The sequence below is a fragment of the Peromyscus eremicus genome, chromosome 2, assembly GCF_949786415.1.
Source record: "Peromyscus eremicus chromosome 2, PerEre_H2_v1, whole genome shotgun sequence".
Classification (NCBI taxonomy): Eukaryota; Metazoa; Chordata; class Mammalia; order Rodentia; family Cricetidae; genus Peromyscus; species Peromyscus eremicus.
The window spans coordinates 153040936-153064951 of record NC_081417.1 but is presented as its reverse complement, the minus strand read 5'-3'; the positions used below and the strand labels follow the sequence as shown (position 1 = coordinate 153064951).

The 24016-nt window shown below is 50.1% G+C and overlaps 2 protein-coding genes across 3 annotated transcripts in view; one reads left to right on the top strand and one right to left on the bottom strand.

Moving 5' to 3' along the window:
• Dnajc16 (DnaJ heat shock protein family (Hsp40) member C16) overlaps positions 1-7295 on the top strand; it is a 29021-nt gene extending 21726 nt beyond the window's left edge. Inside the window, exons 8-15 of the mRNA XM_059255334.1 lie at positions 214-344; positions 1272-1455; positions 2277-2459; positions 2602-2678; positions 3674-3754; positions 3843-3941; positions 5238-5408; positions 6293-7295. Of these exons, the coding sequence (XP_059111317.1) occupies positions 214-344; positions 1272-1455; positions 2277-2459; positions 2602-2678; positions 3674-3754; positions 3843-3941; positions 5238-5408; positions 6293-6668 (1302 nt within the window). The 3' untranslated portion in view covers positions 6669-7295. The remainder of the gene's footprint in view (positions 1-213; positions 345-1271; positions 1456-2276; positions 2460-2601; positions 2679-3673; positions 3755-3842; positions 3942-5237; positions 5409-6292) is intronic.
• A 3330-nt stretch (positions 7296-10625) lies between these two features.
• Positions 10626-23784, bottom strand: Agmat (agmatinase). 2 transcript variants are annotated; one of them, XM_059256254.1, is made up of 7 exons: positions 23501-23784; positions 21084-21286; positions 17533-17605; positions 16143-16338; positions 14151-14330; positions 11436-11520; positions 10626-10833 (listed from the first exon to the last, which is right to left on the bottom strand). In XM_059256254.1, exons 1-7 carry the CDS (start codon positions 23782-23784, stop codon positions 10760-10762), a joined length of 1095 nt encoding a protein of 364 aa, XP_059112237.1. In that variant the 3' UTR covers positions 10626-10759. The 2 variants fall into 2 exon arrangements, with proteins under 2 accessions (XP_059112237.1, XP_059112238.1); XM_059256255.1 differs by having other exon boundaries at positions 17533-17581.
• Positions 23785-24016: the final 232 nt, after the last annotated feature.

The window sequence follows — 24016 nt, the reverse complement described above, 5'->3', positions numbered from 1 at the left end:
GTAAAATGGTATGCAGTCACAAAGTAGAAACCTCTTGATTTTTCCCTGAGCACGACCTGGCTGCATCATCACCTTCACCTGAGTTATCAGACATCTCCGCACGTTTCTTGCCTGGTGATGTTGCCGTAGCCAGGGTCAGCCACAGTCTTCGTGAGCTTGTGAGTAAAGCCTGTTTGCAGTGTGGAAACTGAATGCTTGTTGGTGTTTCTCCAGGCTCGAGGCTTGAAGAAGCAGGTCATTGAGGACTTCATCGCCCAGAACAAGTACCTGCTGGCCACCCGGCTCACTAGCCAGCGGCTGTTCCATGAACTCTGTCCTGTGAAGCGGTCTCACCGACAGAGGAAGTATGAACTCCAGGCTCTGCCTCTCACTGATGTGGGAGGGAACAGGGGCAGTTAAACTGTGATGGGGTGAGGTGCCTTAGTCCAGGGTACCTTAGCACCATCTGCTGAAATGGTAGACATGAGCCACCATAGCCAGCAAATATCTAGAAGCCCAGCAAGACGGCTCCGCAAGTCAAGGCGCTTGCTGTCAAGCCTGACCACCTGGGTTTGATCTCTGAGATCCATGTGGTGGAAGGAGAGGATTGATCCACACACACCCAGACACACATACATTTTCAGAGCTGTCTGGGATCTCACTGTTTTACCACTGCCACTCTTGAACAGGCCACCACCATGTCCCGTAGGGTCTCTGCTCCCATCCATTCCCTTATTCTTCCATCTGTTCTCCACACATCTGTCACTGAGCTCTCCAAACCCAGGTCACCTCAAGTTGCTCCGCCCTCTTTTCCTCTCCTCCAGCACTTGATTCAAGTCTCTGCTCAAGCATCAGGTGGCATTTTCCTGGTCTGCAGGAGTGTGACTTCAGCCTCTCTGTCCCATCCTCTTTTTCTCCCAGCACCTGTCATTACCCACTTGCGTGTCTGTGTGTCAGATGTCTGTTTTCTCCACTGGAACAAGGGTGGGAATGTTGCCTGAGAGCTCAGTAAATGTTTAGGGGGATGAAGAAATGAACTCTGGGCTTCCATTAGAATCTTGCAGAGGCAGCCCCTTCAGAATGAGATTTGTCACCTCTGCCCTGAGATAGATCCAGCCACTCCTCCCTGAGAAGGAGGCTGGGACACATGGCTTCTAAAAGTTTCCTCAGAGACAGGTTTTCATCATGCAAGATGTGTCTCCTCTTTCCTTAGCAGCAGTTGCCAAGCCTGGCCCTGGCCCTGGCCCTGGCCCGGGATTGGTTCTAGGACCTCCTCTCTTGTTCGTGTCCAGGTACTGTGTGGTTTTGCTGACGGCCGAGGCTAGCAAGCTAAGCGAACCCTTTGACGCCTTCCTGTCGTTTGCATTGGCAAACACTCAGGACACTGTACGCTTCGTGCATGTCTACAGCAACCGGCAGCAGGAGTTTGCCAGCGCCTTGCTACCAGACAGCGAGGCGTTCCAAGGGAAGTCGGGGGTAAGCCACGAGCCCCAGCCCTCGGCCCTGTTCCTCCTGTCTTGGGAGTGCTGAGTATACATCTGGAAACCTCTAAGACTTGGTTGGAGTCTAGTCAGACCTCCACCTTTCACTTAGCCATTTTATATCCCCCATGTGGCTCCAGTCCTCTCTGGAGGGCAGAAGGCATTCCTCAGCCGTCCCAGCTGAGCCGTCTTGGCCGCGTCCCATAAGGGAAGGTTGAGGTTTGTCAGCCTTCTCCAGCAGCTTTTCCTAGGGTCAGCTGTGGTGGTGCAGAACTGTGGGCCCGTTCTCCAAATCTCAGGCCACTGCTAATATGCTCGGAAACCTCCTTTCTCGCCGCCCGCCTCCCAGAAGTCTGCTTCTTTTGGAGTGAGGATTGTAGTCTGGTGATAGAGTGTTTGCCTGAAATGCGCAAGGTCCTGGCTTTCGTCCCCATCACAGAAAGGAAGGGAATGACCCGCCTTCTCTGTTCTCACTCAGTTGTCATGGAAATGCTCTCTGCAAAGCAAAGGCGCCTCAACTCTAACGTTGTGTCAGAGTCTGTCACACAAAATCTGTTGGAAGAAAAAAGGTTTAGAATTTTGGCAGAAGCTTTGGAAACTCACCGTAAGAACCGTTACTCTGACGATTGTCAGGAGGGAGAGGCAGGATGACCAAGTTTCAAGCCAGCCTTATATATATAAGGTCTAGCTGTTTAAGTCCAGGCTGGGCTCAGACTCTCCATCCTCCTGCCTCAGCCTCCCAGGGGCTGCAATTCCTGGTGTCATTCTATCCTGCTGCTTTTGAAACTCGAAATGGTTTTTCTCCTTTCCTCCCAGGTGTCCATCTTGGAAAGAAGAAACACGGCAGGGAGGGTGGTGTTTAAAACCCTGGACGACCCGTGGACGGGCAGCGAGAGCGATAAGTTCTTCCTTTTGGGTTATCTTGACCAGCTTCGGAAAGATCCGGCCTTTCTGTCCTCGGAGGCTGTGCTCCCTGACCTGACTGATGAACTTGCCCCTGTGAGCATCAGGGTCAGGGAAGATGGGCCATCAGGAGCGGGAGGGGCGGGGCAGAGCAGGGATTGAAGAAGCGCTGTGTTGGGAAGTGTGGGGGCCGCCCTCTGGGCTCGGTCCTGAACACTGCCTGTTTCCTCTCTGATAGGTGTTTTTCCTCCGGTGGCTCTACTCTGTTTCTGACTCCCTCTCAGACTGGTGGGAGAGCCTGCTTCACAGTAACTGGTAGGACCCTGTGGGGTTTCTTTTTTCTTGTCACAGCTAGCCTCGATCATTCAGAATGTCAGTGTGTGCCTGCTGTAGGCTGTCAAAGCCAGCCTCGAAGCTCTGGAAAGAGCTGTCCTTGGATCAATGTGCACTTGCTGCTAGAAGTGGGAGAGTTGATGCATTCACATGTTCCCAGTGACAGGCTTCCTTTCTCTTGGCTTTACTTTTTAATATTTGCTGACTGGCACCTCCTGCTGGGAGGGAAGGATCACTCCAGCTGGCCTCCCTGTCAACAGAGCTGATAACTGGTTCTTTCTTCATGGCGTGTCTGCCTCTCAGCACAGGGCCTGACACGTGGAGTCCAGTGTGTACATCCATAAATATGTCCATCCATGACCAAAACAAACTTGGAGAGGAAAGTTTATTTTGGCTTACAAGCAAAGGCAGGAGCGAAAGCAGAGACCTCAGAGGAGCACTGCATACTGGCTGCCCAGGTCTGCCTGCCCATGGGTGGCACCACCCACCATAGGCTGGACCCTTCCGTGTCAATTAGTAATCAAGACACACCCTCGGGCCAGTCCGATGGAGGCAACTCTCCTGCCGAGGTTCCCTCTTTCCAGATGACTCTAGTTTGTGTCAAATTGACAGCTGAAGCTGAGTGACACACCCTGTTCCATCTCAGCCACATCTGGTCATTCTGGCCACAGAAGAATCAGTTAGACTGAGATCATTCCACGGACTCTGTAACCTCCAATAGATACTTCAGTGGCAGCAAGTCCTTCCCTGTGTACGACTTAAATTATTCATCTCCTTCTGCAGAATGTATTAGGTGCAGCCTAAAGCCCTCTTCCGGAAATCAGTCTCTGTGACTAGGCCACTGAGGAAACAGTCTCCCCCTCCCCCACCCCAGCAACAGCCTGTCCTGGGCTTGTGTTTCTTGGTGAAAGGCTTTTGGTTTGGGGCTTCGCTCCTGGGCCACGGATGTGCAGCTAAGCAGCTGCCTTTGCTTTCAGGCGGGAGATGATGCCCCTGCTGTCCCTCATCTTCTCCGCTCTCTTCATTCTCTTCGGCACTGTCATTGTCCAGGCTTTCAGGTGAGCCTAGGGACATCAGTGGGAGCCCCAGTCTGCCAGGGCCCTTTAGACCCCTTAGAAAAAATAATAACTTGTTTTCATTCTTTAGTGACTCAAATGAGGAACGAGAGTCACAGCCTCCAGATAAGGAAGAGGTCCCTGAGAAGACCGGAAAGACTGAGCCAACCTTCACCAAAGAAAACAGCAGGTTCTTCCCAGACACCACCCGCCTGCCCGTGGCCTCAGAGAGCATGGAGGGTGGATAGTGTGGAGGGCCTCCACCTCGCTGTGCTCTAAAACCTGGCTGTTGGATCAGGGGAGGTGGTTGAAGTGCTGGGGATCAAACCATGTGCTGGACAAGCATTCTCGCTGAGCAACATCCTAGCCCCCAGCTCTAAAATAACCCAGAGGGTGAAACGTAATGGCCAGCAGCCTAAGGCCACACATAGAGTATTCTGTGCCAGCCGGGCATGGTGGCGCACACCTTTAATCCCAGCCCTTGGGAGGCAGAGGCAGGCGGATCTCTGAGTGTTTTATATAGTGAGTTCCAGGCCAGCCAGAACTACATATTGAGAGCTCATCTCAGAAAAAAGAAAACAATTGTGTGCCTCATCCGGTGAGTCACAGTCACAGTGCACATGCATGCACACACAGTGTATGTGAGGTCACCTTAGGCTGGGGTGAATGAACAGACGCAGATGTCATGTTGGGACTGCCGGCCATGTCTCCTTGCATATTTGCACATATTATAAAATAGGAGAGGGGAATCTAAAAATCCAAAACCTTCCTATTCTCAGGCATTCTGAGGCTTTGGGTTTTTTAATTTAATTATTATTTTTTAAGTATGGGGAGGGGCGTTGTACCCCTAGAGCTGGAGTTCCAGGCTGTTGTAGAGCTCCTGGAAGAGCAGTGCACACTCCTAACACGTGAGCAGTCAGTCTCTCCAGCCCCTTCCCAGGCATCCTGAGTAAGGGGAAAAGTCACTGCTTCCCGGGTTCACTGAGACCCTCCGCATGTGTAGATATGGGACTGGCAGACTAAGTGCCCTGTGATTGCAGATTCACAATCCCAGCTCCGTGATGGAAGCAGGAAGAGATAGGAGAACTCACAAGGGAGGTAAATGAGCCAGAAGCTGGGGGTAGCCTGTCCTCATGACTCGGACTGAGTATTCGTGGTCTCCTTTGACCTGATGTACAGCTGCCCTTGCACCAGATGAAAAGCAGGGCTGCTGCAGGCCAGGGCCCCTGGAGTGAGCCCCATGCAGCCGGCAGGGCGGAGTCAGTGTGGAGGTGCTGTGCTCCACTGGTTTGGTTGTTTGGTTTGAATGTTTGTTCTCATGGCGCGGGCTGGCCTCAGACTCACCACATAGTTGAGGCTTACCTCTCATGCCCCTGTCTCGACTTCCCACCCGCTAGAGTTGCAGCATGCGCTACCATGCCTGGCTTTCACTGCCTTCCACTCCCCTGTCTTGACCATCTCTAAACTGCTCTGTATTTCTCCACAGCAAGATTCCCAAGAAAGGCTTTGTGGAGGTGACTGAGCTTACAGATGTGACATACACCAGCAACTTGGTACGCCTGAGACCAGGCCACATGAATGTGGTCCTCATCCTTTCCAATTCCACCAAGACAAGCCTGCTGCAGAAATTTGCTTTAGAGGTCTACACATTCACTGGGTAAGCAGGGGTGTGTTTGTGTGTATACATGCTTGATTGTGTGCTGTGTGGTTTGTGTGTGCGTGCAAGTGTGGGTGTGTGCCTAAAGAAAGAAGAGAGAAGATACTCCACTTAGGATAAAAGAGTCTGAAAGATACTCACACACTTCCCACTTGAGGGGCAGGATTCTGTATCCTTCTCAGGCCCGACATCTGCCATCACTGGGGGCCTTCTCTTGACTTTTGTTTGTTGGGTTTTAGTTACTTATTTTGGTTTTTTGAGACAGGGTCTCTCGGCATAGCCTTGGCTGTCCTGGAACTGTAGACCAGGCTGGCCTCAAACTCACAGAGATCTGCCTGCCTCTGCCTCCCGAGTGCTGGGATTAAAGGTGAGCTCCACCATACCTGACTTGATCTAGTACTTTCTATGTAGCCCCGGATGCTCTCAAACTCAAAACAATCCTGCCTCTACCTTCCAAGTGCTAGGATTACAGGGACACCACTCCCACCACTCTCCCCTGACTTCCATGTCTTGCTGGTTCTGAGCAGAGAAGCATGAGCACCCCACCCCACCCCTAACTCCGCAGAAATCCTCTCCTAAGTTCAGCCGAGCCTTTCCTGGCTGTTCCACCCTGTCCAGAGTGCTGCCGCTCCCCCCCCCCCTCCGTGGCCTGCAGCCGAGCCCCTCCCTGACCCCCGTGGCCTGCAGCCGAGCCCCTCCCTGACCCCCGTGGCCTGCAGCCGAGCCCCTCCCTGACCCCCGTGGCCTGCAGCCGAGCCCCTCCCTGACCCCCGTGGCCTGCAGCCGAGCCCCTCCCTGACCCCCGTGGCCTGCAGCCGAGCCCCTCCCTGACCCCCGTGGCCTGCAGCCGAGCCCCTCCCTGACCCCGTCTGCTCTTTGCACAGGAGCAGCAGTCTGCACTTCTCCTTCCTGAGTCTGGACAAACACCGGGAGTGGCTGGAGTACTTGCTGGAGTTCGCTCAGGACGCAGCCCCGATCCCAAACCAGTATGACAAGCACTTTATGGAGCGGGACTACACTGGCTACGTGCTGGCCCTGAACGGCCACAAGAAGTATTTCTGCCTTTTCAAGCCCCTAAAGACAGTGGACGAGGAGGCCGTGGCCTCCTGCGACCCTGACTCCTCCAGAGGGAAGCTGCCCTGTGGCCTCGGGCCCAAGCCCCTCAAGGGCAAGCTGAGCAAGTTGTCCTTGTGGATGGAGCGCCTGCTGGAAGGTTCCTTGCAAAGGTTTTACATCCCATCGTGGCCTGAGCTAGACTGAGACATGGACTCTTCAGGTTTTTAACGTGCCCCAGGAACAGGGATTTCCAGGAGAGTCTAGGTTTTAGATTTCTCTTCTAGAGCAATGGCTAGAAGACCTTTCCTTTGTCACCTAGGAGTAAAACACGTCGCAGGTTTGACCCCTAGATGAAAACCTTTCCCTGGGTTTTCTCATCCCCGTATGAATGCCGCACTATTTCAGATAGATGCTCGTCCTTCTTTGTTGTCCCTGTGACATGCTCACACCACCCTCTCCTTAGGTTGGAGAAGCCCATGGTTTGACCTCGAGTTGTGCTGGATGAACCTCAGGATCCTCACTAACCTGTCCTGCAGGGTGGGTCACTCTCCCCCAACCCTTCCACCCCTCCACCCCTCCAGTAGGCTCCTGGCTTGGCCCCTGCCATGCTTCTGCCAAGGCACACGCTCTCAACACAGGACAGCCCACCAGAGCTTCTAGGTCCTGCATCTTTGAAAGCGGCCTAGTTCTAAGCGGTTTTACATGTGGTCATCTTCTGGGAGCAAACATTGAGAAGTATATTTTGGGGGTATCTCCCACAACAGTTGGCCAGCCATGGCTTTGAAAAGAAAAGGCTGAGCAGTGGGTGAGGGTGTAACATTGACATTTGGTTCTCCCCACCCAGAGAAGGGAGCGTTGGCCTCTGACTGGAGTCTCACAGCCCTGTGATCCTTCATGAGCATCCCTTGTTCCCGTCCCTGTCCTTCACTACACTCCCGTGTATGCACCATCCTAGCAGGGCAGTCTGCCGAGCCAGCACTGTCGTGACTGAGCCACTGACCTGTCTCCAGATGCCTTTCTGCCTCTGTGGATTGTAGAGTTTGGATACTAGGAGCCATAACCTGTGAGCTTGTTCTCTGAGCGTAGATAAGCTGCTATAGAGCCAGTAGATTTAAGTGACAGCAGTTACTCCTGTCCGCCAAGAGCCAGGTGCAGGAGCCCTTCCTGCCGCACTCTCTGTCGAGTGAAATGCCAGGTGTGTCTTCGTACCAAGGAACCTGACCTCTGACCATTCATCTTGAACGTTGTCGTCCCCAAAGTGCTGAACCTTCAGGTTGTCTCTTACGACTGAGCTGAGACTCGTTCCCGACTCCCGTCCGGCAGGCAGCTAGCTTCCTACTTCTGGCCTGCATTTTGGCTTCTCAGCTTCCTCATTTCATCCTTCCCTTATAGCTGCTTCCTGCTGCCAGATCAGACCCATCGAATCCAGCTTGCCTGGCTCCACGCACCCTCAGGCTCAGGGCGGGATCATGTTCGTCCACTCAACATACCCTTTGTTTTTAGGGCCAAACCACAAGGGGAGTTTGGACAACCGTGACACGTGGTATGTTCTACTGTCAAGCAAGTGCCCTTTTATAAAGTGAAGGGCACAAATCAGGGACAGGACATTCACTCAGTTAGTATTCTGTAATCATAATTGCTTTGAACCAAGCACCTCGGATCCTGACTACTTTAAACACTGAGCTCCAGTGGTAAGTGATAACTCTCTGAGCCCAAGACCCTCTGTAGTTCTCAAAGAGTCTTTAGCTTTATTAAAAAATAAAGAAGCGGGGCGATGGTGGCGCACGCCTTTAATTCCAGCACTCGGGAGGCAGAGGCAGGCGGATCTCTGTGAGTTCAAGGCCAGCCTGGTCTACAGAGCAAGATCCAGGACAGGCACCAAAACTACACAGAGAAACCCTGTCTCGAAAAACAACCAAAAAAATAAAAAACATGAAGAAATCACTGCCAGGCTTCATTCTTCCATCTGGCCCTCTAGAAGTACACGCTGACCCTCAATGCTGCTTCTTATGTGGCTGGCCCAGCTAGAAAGGGTGAAGGCAGTCATGGGCTCCTCAGTGCCCCGTCCTCAGAATGCGTTTCTGGAGGCTGAGGGTGAGCCAGGGTAGAAAACGTGCCTGCAGGTGTAAAGCCTGAGTTCCATCCCCAGGATCACATACAAATCGTGTTTGGTTTGGGTTTTTTCTGGTGTTTGGTTTGGTTTGGTTTGGTTTAATGGTGGGGCTCCTCTTGTGAGTACGTTTTAACTCATTGATAGATTTTTTTGTCTTTACATTTCTGGAACTGATAAAATTCCTTGACATATAATTCTAAAAACCAAAAACTCCCCAGGTTTTTGTTCTTTCTTCAAAACTGTACCAAGAAGATAAAAGTCCCTTCCATTGGGGTGACAGAGGGAAGTGGTAACGGGACTGAGTCCAGAATCCCTACAGATCTGATGGGGATCACAATGGACATCACGGTTTGCTTGCTTGCTTGCTTGCTTTGAGACAGGGTCTCACTATGTAGCCCAGGCTGGCCTCCAGCTCAAGGCCTTCCTGCCTCAGCCTCCCAAGTCCTGGGGTTACAGGCGTGCACCACAAGTCTACCTTTGACAGATACAAGCCTTTCTTCCTGAATGTTATTTCCATGAATTGTTTATTTTTTGTGTCAAATAGGAGCTATTTTTATGCTCAGCCAAATGCCAAGGTTTCTCATCCTAATGAATGTAATATCACAGGACCCAGTTTCAGTTGAGACACTGCTATTTGAGGAGGTGAGTGTCTGCTCAAGACAGCCTATGAATCATGTTCAGTAGACAGGATACAGTAGCCTCTTTAGTCAGTCTGTGTGGAATACCTCTTCCTGCCACTCAGGAACTGGCTGCCCTTTGTCTAACCCAGAGTTGATAGGCTGCCTCGAGACAGAAGCAGGCTGCTCTCCCTGTCACCTGCCACCACCCCACAGAGTTTGCTTATTTTCAGATGGGCTAGTCTCATTCCCAGCCTTTTCCGTAGTGCTGATCATTTGCAGCCACCGTCGTGTTTCCCTGGTGTTGAAAAAATAATAAAATGGGTCTGGCCCATTTGCTTTGCTTGGGGCGAGGGATTGGAAGTGAGCACTCAGCCTCTGTTTTGTTGTCAAAATAGAATTCCATACTGGGGCTGTAGTTCAGTGGTAAAGCATTTGCCTAGCATGTGTGAGCCCCTTGATTTGATCTCCAGGGATGAGGGAGGAAAATTAGGTGGAATCCCTTAAATATTGTTGCAAGGAGCCAGATGTGGAGCACATGCCTGTAATCCCAGCACTCAGGAAGCAGAGGCAAGAGAATCGGGAGCTCAGGGTCATCTTTAGCATGAGCAGGTGAAACCAGCTTGGGCTATGAGACCTTGTCTCAAAAAACAAATGCTACCAGATTGGGGTGTTACACAGTGGTTCGAATACTCACGTAGTACATATGAGGCCCTGTGTTCTTTGATCTTAGCACCACAAAATAAATAAACAAGTAAATAGTTGAATAAATAGAGGATGGAGATGAAATGTAGTTCATGTCCACGTATCTGGAGCCGCCCTTGGAAACAAAGGCAGCGTGGCAGTGCTGAATCGGCCGCTTTTGTCTGCTAGGGAAGATGGCTGTACTTGGGACACAGACCTGAGAGGAAGGGGAATATTTTGCACTTTTGATACTATTAAGAACAAATAATTTATTTGGCAAATTGTGTCTTTTTATGTTTTATGTTTTTACTTTTCAGTTTTGTTTTTTGTTTTGTTTTGTTTCTGTATTGTGAACAGGCACTAAAGCTAATGTTATTTTGTTTTAAGAATATTATGGACTGGAAACAAATAAACTATTTTAATGTGTGATGGCTCTGGGGCACCTCTGGAATTGCAAGATGATTTCATCATGGATACACTGTCAGAATTGCAGGTGACTGGCTTCCAGGCACAGCAGGCCGGAGATGGCTCGAAAACCAAAAGGGGCGGAAGGCTCCTCAGTTGAGTGCTCACTGCTGCAGAGGACTTGGTTCAGTTCCCGGCACCCACTGGTGCTCACAGCTGCCTGTAACTCCAGTTCAAGGGATCCTACACACACGTGGTACACGTACACGAACTCAGGCACACAGAAGATTAAATAAATATTTTAATGTTCAAGAGGACAGGAGCACCAGCTGCTCTGCTTGGGTCAGCGTTCTGAATGGTCCTTATTTGCACCAGTGGTGACATGTGTGGAAGGCTTTCTTTAGTCCTTGCACTGCTTGTTCACAAGTCCTCGAGGCTCTGTCACGACACTGTCTGCCTTGTCTTGAAGAACAGACTCAGACAGTTGTCACTTTGGGGAGAGCACATAGCATCTCAAACAGTAGGTTAGCTGCTAGGAGGGCCGTGTTGCCTAGGAAGGAGGAAGAAATGCCGTGAAGAGGTGCATGCCCCCCTGAAGCCCAGGCTCTGGGGCCCCAGCCCGCTGGCCTTCTTCCCAGAGCCCTGACTTCTGAACTCTGGGTGCTGTCTGCCTGTGATCATGCCTTCAACCCCCACCAAGCGTCGTTTGGAGACAGTGTGAGAAGTCTGTAGTGATGGCAGGTGCTACTCATAGCCCACCCTCAAGCCAATAGGCCTAACTAGAAGGTGGTTTTGTTTTTCTTCCAGTTAGAATTAGGAGGAGGACATGTGTTTTGCCCAGGCAGTCAGCTGCAGCAACTCCCTACTTCAAAAAAACATTCACTTTTCAGCAAAATATCAAAGGGAGATGTGACTGAGGCACCCTGTCACCACACATGCTGTTGCCTTTCTCTTCACTAATGACACCTGGCACCTCCCAGGGGGTTTGTTTGCTTCATTAGCTCCTGCTCGTCACATTTGTGGTAACAGGCTTCTCCCTTCATTACTGGTCATTCCCCACAGAGTCCCTGAGGTAAACATGGAGACCTAACTCACTAGATGAGTCTAATTTCAACAAGAGCTGCCTGTGGATCATTCTTCCTCTTCACTCACCTGTGAGATCATATGGTGGGGAAACTTCCACAAGATCACAGCCCACCACGTTCAGGCCTTGACAACCTCGGATGATCTCCAGGGCCTGCCCAAGGTGGAAGTGACGGTCATTGCCAATGAGGAGCAACCGGCGGCGGCGGCGGCGCATAGGTACCCACCCCTGGCGGAGACGTGCTTGCTACAGCCACGCTGGTGGGCCTCCCAGGGACACAGCTCCCAACACAGGCCCTCTCCTAGGGGCTTCATGGTGTGATGGTAGAGTCAAGCCAGGCAATGTCACAGGTCAAGAGCCTGAGACAGGCAACCTACAGGAGACAGCCTGGGTGTGGGAAGGCTTCCTGAGGTACAAACACTTCAAGGGACTGGCAGATGAGATGACTCAGTATTCTGGGCAGAGACACAGGCTAACACATAGTAGCAAGAAAGGCGAAATAGATGGAGATGGCTCAGGTGGCATTAGGAACAGGTATAAAGGCAGCTGCCTTTCCAAAGAAGTTTACCTCCTGAGTGTGAAAAACAGAGGACAGGGCTGGAGAGATGGCTCAGAGGCTAAGAGCACTGGCTGCTCTTCCAGGGGTCCTGAGTTCAATTCCCAGCAACCACATGGTGGCTCACAACCATCTGGCGCCCTCTTCTAGCCTGCAAGCATACATGCAGGCAGAATACTGTACATAAATAAATTTAAAAAGAAAAGCAGAGGGCTTAGGATTGCTCCAGAAATGCTCCTGAATGGGCAGGGAATGGCTGTAAGAGACGCAGTTATGAACATCCTCCTTTCTTAGAAAATGTATGCAATTCACTTACACCTTGGACAACCTGCCACTCACTCATACCCTGCCTCTGAGGACAGGGTAATGGACAATGGAAAGGCCCTGCTCTCTCCCTGTGGATCTCAGTGTAGCTCATCAGGCTTGACTCCAAAATGCTCCAGCCACTGGGAATCGGTCTCTATGTGTGTACTTTATTAATTTAACCACAAGCAGCTTGGTGCATTGTGTTTTGTTTTGGAGCTGGGAATAGCAATATAGACCTTTGATCGTGCTAAGCCTGTGTGCCAAACTGAGCTACACCACCAGCCTCAAAGTTCGGTGTTCTTAAGAGGGGACACTACAAAATGATCCCCATGGATTGACTATAGATGAACTAGAGGCAGAAAGAATAATAAAGAATTCTCAGAGCTCTCGGGATGGTCCCAAAGTTCAGGGGGAGAGCATTTGCTTAGCATGTGTGAGGCCTGGGTTTAATCCTTAGCTATACAACAGGATATTAGAAAACCACAGGCAAGCAGCCCATGCTCAAAGCAGGGCCTCTTCACTGAGTACCCAAAACTACAGTCAGCCCTGAGGACATATTCAGGCCTACCCAACCTCATGATATTATGAAATGACATTATGGTCTACAAATTTCATGCTTAAGAACAACACAGTCCAGTTGTTGGTTGGTTGGTTGGTTTGGGTTTGGTTTGGTTTGTTTGTTTGTTTGTGTGTTTGTTTGTTTTGAGACAGGGTTTCTCTGTGTAGCTTTGGAGCCTTTCTTGGAACTCACTCTGTAGCCCAGGCTGGCCTCGAACTCACAGATATCCGCCTGCCTCTGCCTCTCGATTGCTGGCATTAAAGGCATGTGCCGCCACCACCTGGCCTGGTTTGTTTTTTTTTTTTTTTTAAATCTCTTAATGTTTTAAGTAAGTTTACAGTTTTGTGTTGGGCACTATCCACAGCTATCCTTAGCCAAATAGGGCATGTAGCCCTCAGGCCAGAGGTTAGACACATCCAAGTGCTGTGTCTTTAAAATCCTACCCTGAGTGTGCAAGCCCATCATAGTCCAGCATTCAGAAGCTGAGTTAGAGGCCTGCATGGGCTACACGATTCAAGGCAAGCCTGAACCCCGCAGCACTGGGTTAGCTAGCCAGGGGCAATGCTGAAGAGCTCACCCAGGTGGTGAGGATGCAGGAGAGCTTTTGGGCTGACCAACTCAGCTACCACCCAGGTCCCGATCCAGGGCTATGAGTTGGCCCACCCCAGCATCCACCTTATCTATGAACTGCAGGAGCACGTGAAGAGGCCAGTCCTGCAGATCCAAAGCTGCAGGATCTCCACAATACGGGGCAGCAACAGGATATCCAAGAGGAGTCCCAGTGAGGATCCAGTATTGATAGTGTAGCAGAAGCCAGAGCCTCAAACCTGACCAATGACTCCTTGCAATGAACATTTGCAAGTAAAGATGTATGGACTAAAGAGTATACTATGTATACTGTATGACTTACTGAGACACACTACAGTTTCCACGATTAGATTTTGGTGGTGGGGGCGGGGGTGGGGAAGACAAGGGCAGATACAGGGAGTTGAGTGGGGTTGGGGTCCATGATGTGAAATTGACAAAGAATCAATACCAAGTTAAAAAATAAAATACACCCTCTAGGGCTAGGAAGATGGCTCAGTGGTTAAGAGTGCTTGTTGCTTTTGCAGAGGTTTTGAACCAAACCAATCCAAGTTTGGTTCCCAGCATCCACATTAGGTGGCGTGCAACCACCTGTGAATCCAGCTTCAGGAGGATCTAATGCTCTTTCTGGCCTCATGGGAACCACCTGTACACATAGGCGTGCATGCATGCATTGTGTGAGCATGCCTGCACACACACATACACACACAGAGGCATGGACGGGGCATACATAACAATAATACTCAATCTGGGAATCCACTGAGCAAGCCCACTTACCTGACTAGGGGTGAGCCCAGCAACTTCCGGTGCCCCTGTTCCTGGGGCATAGGCAGGATCCAAGGCATCTATGCCAAAGCTAACATAAAGAGGCTTGCCCCCCATCTGTTGCCTGATCTCTGCCATCAGGGGAACCAATGACTTCATCCAACAGTCTTCAGCCAGGACCACACGGAAGCCCTGAAGAGTAGAGAGCCAAAGAGCTGCAGATCATAGCTGATCCCATGCTCAGCTTCTCACACGCTTATCACATCTGACCTCAACTTCCATGAGGGCAACCACGGTCCCCACTCTACTGATGAAGTTAGGAATCAAGGTCAAAGATGACCTGAGTGTTAGGATCAGAAAAGAACTGAGCTGAAACCAAGGGTGAGAAACTTATCATTTAAGACTCTAGGTCAGGGGTTTTCAATCTTCCTAATACTGTTTCATGCTGTGGTGACCCCCAACCATAACATCATTCTCATCGCTACTTCATAACTGCAATTGTGCCACTGTTATGAGTTGTAATGTAAAGATCTAATAAGCAGGCTCTCTGATATGTGACCCCTGTGAAAAGGTGATCTGAAAGGAATACCAACCCACAGTTGAAAAGCACTATTCTAGATGTTTCTGTCCAGAACACTGGCCTTGATACACCCTAAAATTGAGGGACTAGACAGGTGAGTCAGCTCAGCTAGGGTAAAAGCACTTGCTACCAAGCCTAATGACCTGAGCTCAATCCCCAAGACCCACACAGCAGAAGGGAACCGACTCCACAACTTGTCCTCTGACCTCCACACTCATGCTGTGGCACTCACGAACACACACAATAAATAAATGTAATTAAAAGGAACATAAAATAGCTGGGCATGGTGGCACATGCCTTTAATCCCAGCACTTGGGAGGCAGAGGTAGGTGGATCTTGTGAGTTCAAGGCCAGCCTGGTCTACAGAACGAGTTCCAAGACAACCAAAGCTATGTCCTGAGACCTTGTCTCAAAAAAAGAAAGGGACTGGGGTGTTTGTGTGGGAGTCTTGCACTGTGTTCAGACCAGAGCCTTCTGCCTGCTGGGTGTCGCAATAAACACCAAGAAGGGGTGTCTGACCTAGACTCAGGTTCACACCCCACATCTTCTAAGCCAGCAGCCTCCAAGGGCTTTACTTTCTGCTTCATTCTGCTGTGCAGCAACAGGCCACTTCTGCCTTATTAATGTCTCTCTGAGCCAGGCACAGTGGCTCACACCTGTAATTCCAATATCTCGGGAGGCTGAGGCAGGAGGATCACCATGAGTTGCAGGCCAGTCTTAAGACCCTGTATCAAAACAAAAGCCACAAGACTTGCCACAAGACTTTTTTTCTTTTTTGGTTTTGTTTGTTTTGTTTTTTGTTTTTTTTTTCCCTGAAACAGGGTTTCTCTGTATAGCTTTGGAGCCTGTCCTGGATCTCACTTTGTAGACCAGGCTAGACACGAACTCACAAAGATTCGCCTGGCTTTGCCTCCCAAGTGCTGGGATTAAAGGCATGCACCACCACTGCCCGGCTGCCACAAGACTCTTGATTCAAACTTGGATTTTCATCTCCACTTGCCTTTTCTTATCTTTGTTGGGGGTGGGGGTGGGGCAGGGAGCAGCACAGGCATGCACGTGTCGTGATGCATGTGTGAAGGCTGGAGGTCAGAGGACAAGCTTCCGAGTTGTTTCTCTCCTTCCTCCTTGTGGGTCCCAAGGATCAAACTCAGGTCATCAGACTTAGCAGCAAGTGCCTTTACTTCATGAACCATCGTGCCAGCCTGTTTCTGGTTTTGTCCTCAAAGGAGGTCTCATGTAGCCCAGGCTTGCCAGGAACTCTGGGAAGCTGAGAATGATGCTAGAGTCTCGACCCTTGGGGACTGGGATTACGGGCCTATGCTGCCACATCTAGTCCCAACCACACTTTCTAAGTCCCTGTGGAGTCCATCTTGGACAATGAAGAAGATTCTTTGGGGGAGAGAGAAGGACATCCAGTCCATCACCTGGCTCCGACTGTATCTGTAGGGATCCACAGTCTTGGAAGAGCCCCGGATGCCGATCTGCACCACCCGCGTACAGTCCAGCAGTCCCTCCTCCACGCTTCGACGGAAAGCTGTCCGATGATAGACCTTCTCCCCCAGAGCTTTGTCAGTTGTATTGGTGTGGGCACCCACGTGCACTAGGCCCACAGGGCCATGCCTGGTAACAAAACAGCAGCTCAGAGGTCAAGGGTCCTGGCATCAGCTACCTGCCTTTCATCTCTTTTCTTGAAGAAAGTCAGGTAGAAGCAGATATGACTGGCTGCCACCCAGAATTTCAGAGAGACTGACAATGGCACAGGACAGAACTCAGGAAAGGCTGAAGCAGTCAGAACCACCTTTATGGTCCATGCTAGTAGGAGACTAGCACAGCTTGAGACAAGATTGATCCCACACACCCCCCAATCAGGATGCTACCCACATGCCTTCCCACCCCAGCCAGGATGCTACCCATATGCCTTCCTGTTGGGATAATCTTTTTGTACAGAATACTGTGTGAAGATGTATTCTGTCCTTCCTCACCTGTATAAGGCACCTTCTTATTGGTTTAATAAAGAGCTGAACAGCCAATAGCTAGGCAGGAGAGGATAGGCGGGACTTCTGGGGAGAGAGAGGAACTCTAGTAAAGAATATGAGGCAGGAGGTTCACCAGCCAGATGCAGAGGAGGTCAGACATACGATACTGAGGAGACGTAACGAGCCATGTGGAAGAATGATGATTAATATAAATAGGTTAAATTTAAGTTCTAATTTAATTTAAGTTGGGAACAAGCCTAAGCTAAGGCCAAGCTTTCATACTTAATAAGAAGTCACCATGTCATTATTCGGGAGCTGGCAGTCCAAAGAAAGACTTATTACACCTTCCTACTCCAGTCAGGATGCTACCCACATACCTTCCCAAAAACAAATTCTGAAGCTCCCACCTACCATCTCCACCCTTCTGTCTTCCTCCAACTAAGTCAGCCAAAGCTGACTAATGTGTGCAGACGTGCATCTGCTGAAAAATCTAGTTTTTGTTGTCCAGGCAAGGAGGGAGTTTGCGGGGGGTGGGGGGGGGTGGACACCTCCCCCCCATCAATATTTGTAATTGGCATACAAAGCAAGACAAACAGAAGGTAGCTGGGGTTGCATATCTCACTCGGGTTTCACTTTCAAACCAGGGGCCAACTGAAAACGCAGAGTGTGTGTCCCACAGCAGAACTAGGCCAAGCGAAAGGGTTCCAAACTGATGGCTGACAGACACACCCAGAGCCCAGCCTTAGTTTCAAACCCTAGAAACAACTCAGTGGGGATTTCCAATCACCCCTGCATCTCAGCCCACAGTGGTCCCAAGTGTTGAAAGCTTGGGACTTACTTTTTTGCCACCGCTTGCAGTATGGGATATGTGAGCGTATGGTCTCCACCTGCAGAGAGAAAACAGCATACATCTATTAATACAACAGTCCCGAAGTCACCCAGCACTGCCCAGCACTGCCACCCTTTCGGGTCCACTACAGAACTGTATCCACAGCTAAATGGCCATGAGTGGCATTTTAAAAGGAAAATGCCCCCCCCCCTCATTTAAAAGCAGACACTGGAACTGCAGAGATGGCCCGTGGTTAAGAGCACGCACTGCAGATGGCTCCGTGGTTAAGAGCACGCACTGCTCATCACGCATGTCAGGCAGCTCACATGTCACCGTAACTCCAACTCCAGGGGACCCCACCCCTGGTCTTCACTGACACCTGTACTCACTGGCACATACCCACACTCAGACACACAACTAATTGCATAAATCAAAGCTTATGAGTTGTTCGGCAACACAGCTCTGTCCTACACACCTCCCCGGGATGGTGTGAATGGCGTACACCTGCATTGCCCGATGTGGTAGCTGAGGAGCTGAAGATCCTCTTCTCCGTTTGCTTTAGTTTTTATGTATATGATGTGTATAGCTGATGGCCTACGTGTGGACATCAAGGACAGCTTGGAAGAGTCAGTTCCCTCCTACAGTAGTGTTCCAGGGGTCAAATTCAGGTCATCAGGCTTGTGTGGCCAGCACTTTTACACACTGAGCCACCCCTATGGCTCAAATATTTTATTTTCATTTTTTATAAAGATTTATTTATTTTCATTTCTATGTGTTGGAGTGTTTTGCTTGCGTGTATCTCTGCACCACATTCATGCCTTGTGCCCTCAGAGGTCAGAAGACGGCATCGGATCCCCTGGGACTGGAGCTAGGATAGATGACTGTGAGCTGCCCTGTGGGTGCTGGAACTTGAATCTGAGTCCTCCACAAGAACAGCCAGTGCTCTTAAGTACTGAGCCATCTCTCCAGCCCCATACTACTTACTTATTAATTTTCACACTGGGAATTGAACTCAGGGCTCCACACATGCCAGCCAGGTGCTCTGCCACACTAATCTCATGGGGTTTTTTTTGTTTTTGGTTTTTGGTTTTGGGTTTTGTTTTTTTTTTTTGAGACAGGGTTTCTCTGTGTAGTTTTTGGTGCCTGTCCTGGATCTCACTCTGTAGACCAGGCTGGCCTCGAACTCACAGAGATCTGCTTGGCTCTGCCTCCCAAGTGCTGGGATTAAAGGCGTGCACCACCACTGCCTGGCTTAATTTCATGTTTCTTTTTTTTTTTTTTTTGTTTTTTCGAGACAGGGTTTCTCTGTGTAGTTTTGCGCCTTTCCTGGGACTCACTTGGTAGCCCAGGCTGGCCTCGAACTCACAGAGATCCGCCTGGCTCTGCCTCCCGAGTGCTGGGATTCAAGGCGTGCGCCACCACCGCCCGGCTAATCTCATGTTTCTTAAGAAATAGTTTTGAGGACTGGCTGATGTGGACCCTGGGAACTGAACTCAAGTCCTCTGGAAGAACTGCATTAGTCCTTAACCACGGAGCCATCTCTCCAGACTCACACAGAAAGTGTTTTGATCACATTCATCTCCCACTTCTCCTGCAACTACAACCCTCCTTTCCAACACATCCTCCTCCTATCTTTGTGTCTTTTTTCTTTCTTTTTTTTAAATCTCATTGAGTTTAGTGTCAGGTCCAAAGGAAACTCCATCTCCCCAAATTCTAGGGGTTAGGCAAAAGCCAGCCTTCCTCACGCACTTGTGAAGCTGGCTCTCCTCTACCAAAAGGAGTCATTCCCTTTTCACTGGCAGAAGGGACAAATGGCTACTGGTGGTGCCTATTAGCACAGGCTGGCCTCCAGGTCCCTCGGTGTCACAGATACCTGTTACACATTTCAGAGTCCATGCTGGCCCCCTGGACCTTCCCAGCTCATCCCCTAAACTCCAGTTCATGTGCTTCCCTCCTGACCGCTACTTACTCTCCGTAGAACCCTGCTAGTGCTTTGGCCAAGCGCCTTCTCTTCTGCTCACTCTCTCTGTTTTCTTCTCCGGGTCTCCCCACGCCCCCACCCCGCTTCCCTCCTCCCCATCTCTCCGCAGGTCACGTTCAGTCTACTTTTTATCTCTGCTCTGGACCTTTCCAGGTGTTCCTGGATGTCTTCTCTTGTCTACAGTAAAAACCCTCCCCTTAACCACACCACGGGGCAGTACCATCGTCGGTTTATACAGTCAGTGTTGCTTGTACATATCTAGGTATGGAAGTATGGTGTTATTTGCCAGCACTGTCTTTTTATTTTTTAATTTTTGAATCTTGTGACAGGGTCTCACTAAGTTGCCCAGGCTAGACTTGAACTCATTCTGCAGTCTAGACTGCTTTGAACTTGTGGTCCCCCTGCCTTGGTCTCAGGAGTAGCTAAGATTACAGGCTACCCTCCTGAGCAGTACAGGCCTAGGGCAAGAATTAGTATTAATAGTGCTGGCTAACCCCACACCCCGCCCACAGTGCAGTGAGATGGGCATTGTCACTCCACCTGTTGACAGCCGAAGCCAAGCACCCAGCAACATGAAGCAGCTTGTGAGAGCTAGGTTGAGATGTCAAAAACGGCATCCTGAAGCCACCCTCCCGACCGCTGCCAAATCCGGTAATTAGGCCATGCAAATTGGCAAAAATAAATGGGGATATTTAAAAACAAAACAAAAACAAGAACACCCCTCACATTGTTTCAACGTGGACCACTGCCCTGTAGATTGATGCAAATCCTGACCAGTTCAGATATATCCTCTGGAGGGCAGGCAAGATGGCTCAGTGGGTAAAGCCTAATGACTTGTGTTTGACGCCCAGGACCCACATGGTAAAAGGAGAGAACGGACTCCCAAAAGTTGGATTCTTACCTGTATATGCGTACTGTGACACATGTGTGTACATGGGCACACACTACATAAATGTAAGAAAAAAGGAAAGAAGGAACGAAAGAAAGGCCCTCTTGCAGTTCTCACAGTCACTGAAAACATTTTTGTCTGTGAAGTTGGGAAGCTGCAACTGAGTCCCTGTTGATGGCCTTCTCCAGGTCTGAGGTGGAGGGCTGGGAGGAGGGAGGGTGAGGGAGGAGGGCTGGGAGGAGGGTGACATACATGCAGGGGTAGAACCTTTGAAAGAAAAGAAATTCTTGGCTGAACAACAACAAAGCCAGTAACACCAATTCTCCTAATCAAACTGGGGTTTGAAGGAAAAGCAGGGGATAGGTTACTCATCCTAGTTTATCGATTGACTGTTGATTTTTTTTTATGCCCGAGGGCAAATGCCTCACTGGCCTTGTCCTAGTTAACCAGCATATTTTTTTCCCACTGAAACAGGGCCTTACTCCGTTAGCCTTCATGCCAGGTCTCCCAAAACATTAAATATCTTCTCCCCTAGGATTAAAATGAGTGACTCTGAGTGTCCACTCTCCTTCTGTGCCCATCTTCCCAGCAGTTCCCCTGGAGAAGAGCTCCTCAAGGGCCCATATTGAACAACCACCCTCCCCACACGACCATGAAAAAGCCACACTTGCCCTTGCCAGCAGCCATTACCCAAGGTCAGAGGAATGCAGCCAGCTTCTAGGACGTTCTGATAGACCTCTCGAATTAGCCGGCAGCTGTCCTGGAGGTTGTAAAGATTGACATTCACATTGCCTAGATCTGCCACCCTGAGGGACTGGAAGGGGAGGGCTCCTGTGCTGGGGTTGACAGCCCCCAGCATCACCGATTCCTCCCGGATTCGATGGGGTCCAAATCTGGAGAAGAAGAATCATCTACATGTCAGCTTCTGCAGGGCTCTGAAGGCTATCTATGCCTAAATGGAGCTTCTCTGTCTCCTAACATTTGGACAGGCAACCCTGTGCTGTGGGATAGAGTCTGTAACCACTGGCAATCAGGAGCACCTCTCCCCCTAACCTGCACCAAGTAAAAGTATGTCTGGCCGGGCGGTGGTGGCGCACGCCTTTAATCCCAGCACTCGGGAGGCAGAGCCAGGCAGATCTCTGTGAGTTCGAGGCCAGCCTGGGCTACCAAGTGAGTTCCAGGAGAGGTGCAAAGCTACACAGAGAAACACTGTCTCGAAAAAAAAAAAAAAAAAAAAAAAAGAAAGAAATAATGACATGAATATTAAAAAAAAAAAAAAGTATGTCTGGATGTGAGCAGGCATCACCACTGGGTACAATACAGACCCCGCTGAGAATCATTCATCTATGTATATTTGGGGGGGTGGCGGTGGCTGTTTTGTTTTGTTTTTTGACTTTTTAAATTATATTGTTATTTTTATTTTATTGTTTTTATATTGGTCTTGCTGGCACAAAACTCACCATGTAGCCCAAGATCGCCTCAAACTCTCAATCCTCCTGCCTCAGCCTCCTGAGTGCTGGGACTACCTCTAAACATGACCATAGCAGACTAACAGAATTTCTGATCATGTTCACTTTATTAGTTTTCCATACTGTAACACAGTATCTGAGCCTGATTTAGGTTTTTGTTTGTTTGTTTGTTTGTTTTAGTACAAGGATAGCTCAGTCACTAAAGCTCTTGCCATCTAAGTGGAAGGATCCAGGTTTGATCCCCAGGACCCGTATATAACTACCAGGTGTGGTGGCACCCACTGGGAATTCCCAGCACTGCAGACTCAGATCAGGAGGGTCAGTAGGGGGTCCCTGGCCACCCGTCTAGCTCACTCAGTGAACTCTCGGTCAGTGAGAGACCCTGTCTCAAACAAGGTAGACTGTAATACTGAGATGACTCACTGGCTGACTTCCCTACCCGCATGCATGCATGTGAGCACACATATGAATTAACCGTTTATTTAAGGAGCTGAAGAGATGGCTCATGAGTTAGGAGCACTGGCTGCTCTTGCAGAAGATCTGGTTTAGTTTACAGCACCCACATGGTTATCCTTAATTCTAGTTCTTGGGGGACCCAACACTGTCCCCTTCCGGCTACTCAGCACCAGGCAGAGATATGGTACACACACATTCGTGCAGACAGAAACACGTGTACATGTGAAATAAAAGTAAATATTTTAAAAAGTTAAGTACCAGCATGTGACACACACTCCACTTTGTTCTTTGCCTGTTTTGCCTTTTTCATCGATGGAGATCAAACCAGGGGCCTCGAAAGCTGAGTGAGAGAGAACTTGTCACTCAGATACACCCCCCCCATTCCTTACTCAAGAGCACACCCACCACCAATTTATTACATAGCATTAGACAGTTCCTTAGCCTGAGTTTCTGTTTCCTGATCTTTAAAATAATGATGCTGTTATTTATGTTCTGGTGTGGTTGTATGAATTTAATGAGGTCAACTTTGCAAAATGTCCTGGGTTCGTTGACATTTACTAAATGACAGCTTTTAAAATTCAGCCTGGGGGTTGGGGATTTAGCTCAGTGGTAGAGGGCATGGTAGAGCGCTTGCTAGCAAGCGCAAGGTCCTGGGTTCAGTCCTCAGCTCTGAAAAAAAAAAATTCAGCCTGATACAATCAGATACAATGAACTGAAGCAGAAACTGCTGAATCTTGCTAATTAAGAAACAGACTTTCAAAAAAAAAAAAAAAAAAAGAAAGAAAGAAATAGACTTCCGGTCTCTTGGATTTTGATAGTTGGGGATTTGGGGAAGGGACTACCAATGTCTGTTCTCAAACCAGTGGCCCCTAGGATGGAACTAGAGTGTGCACATCCACCATCCCAGCAAGGCTGGGGTTCTAGAAACTCTCCTGGCTTGCTAATGCAGCCCAGGCTGGCCTTTCTAAGCTGCCTCGGCTTCGTGAGGTTACAGGAGTACAGAGAAGCCTTTCTTGACCCCTGATGACCCTGAGATCTCAGGATTGGCCTTCCAATCCTGTGTTAAGCCCTTGGTGTTGCGTGTTGAAGGAGGAGGGAGCCGCCCTCCCTGATCCCAAAACGACCTAGGTGAAGAGGTGCAAGCCCCACGTGCCTTCTGCACTCCGGGGCTTCTGGCCTTACCTCGCCCCAGGCCGGTTGGAAGTCCCAGTGTCCAGAGGCACACCGATGAAGGCGGCATCCAGCCCCTCAGGGGAGGACTGCAGGGGCAGGCGCATCATGGAGCAGACGCCCACCAGTTGTACCAGTGACTCAGAGCCGGGGGACTGGTGATGCGGGGCATCTGAGGCATCTGAAACCTGGCGGATCCTGGGGTGCCCAGGAGAGAGGAGCCCCACAGAGGGACGCCACGTGGCCACCCCAGACCCCAGGCCTCGGGTACAACTGGACGTGAGCAGCCGCAGCATGCCGCCTATTGAGGAGCCCAAGCCCGCCAGCGTGCCAGCCCCCAGGTGCAGGGCTCAAAGGTCAGGGGCGCCCGGGGATCAAAGGGGCGGGCCCTGGGATCAAAGAGGCGGGGAGGGCCCCAGAGCCCAAGCGTTTCTCTACCTGCCCCGCTGGACTTCAGCTCCCCACTGCATTGGCACTGGATTGGTCAATGAGACGGCTGGGGCTCCCCATTCATGCCCACCTGCTCCA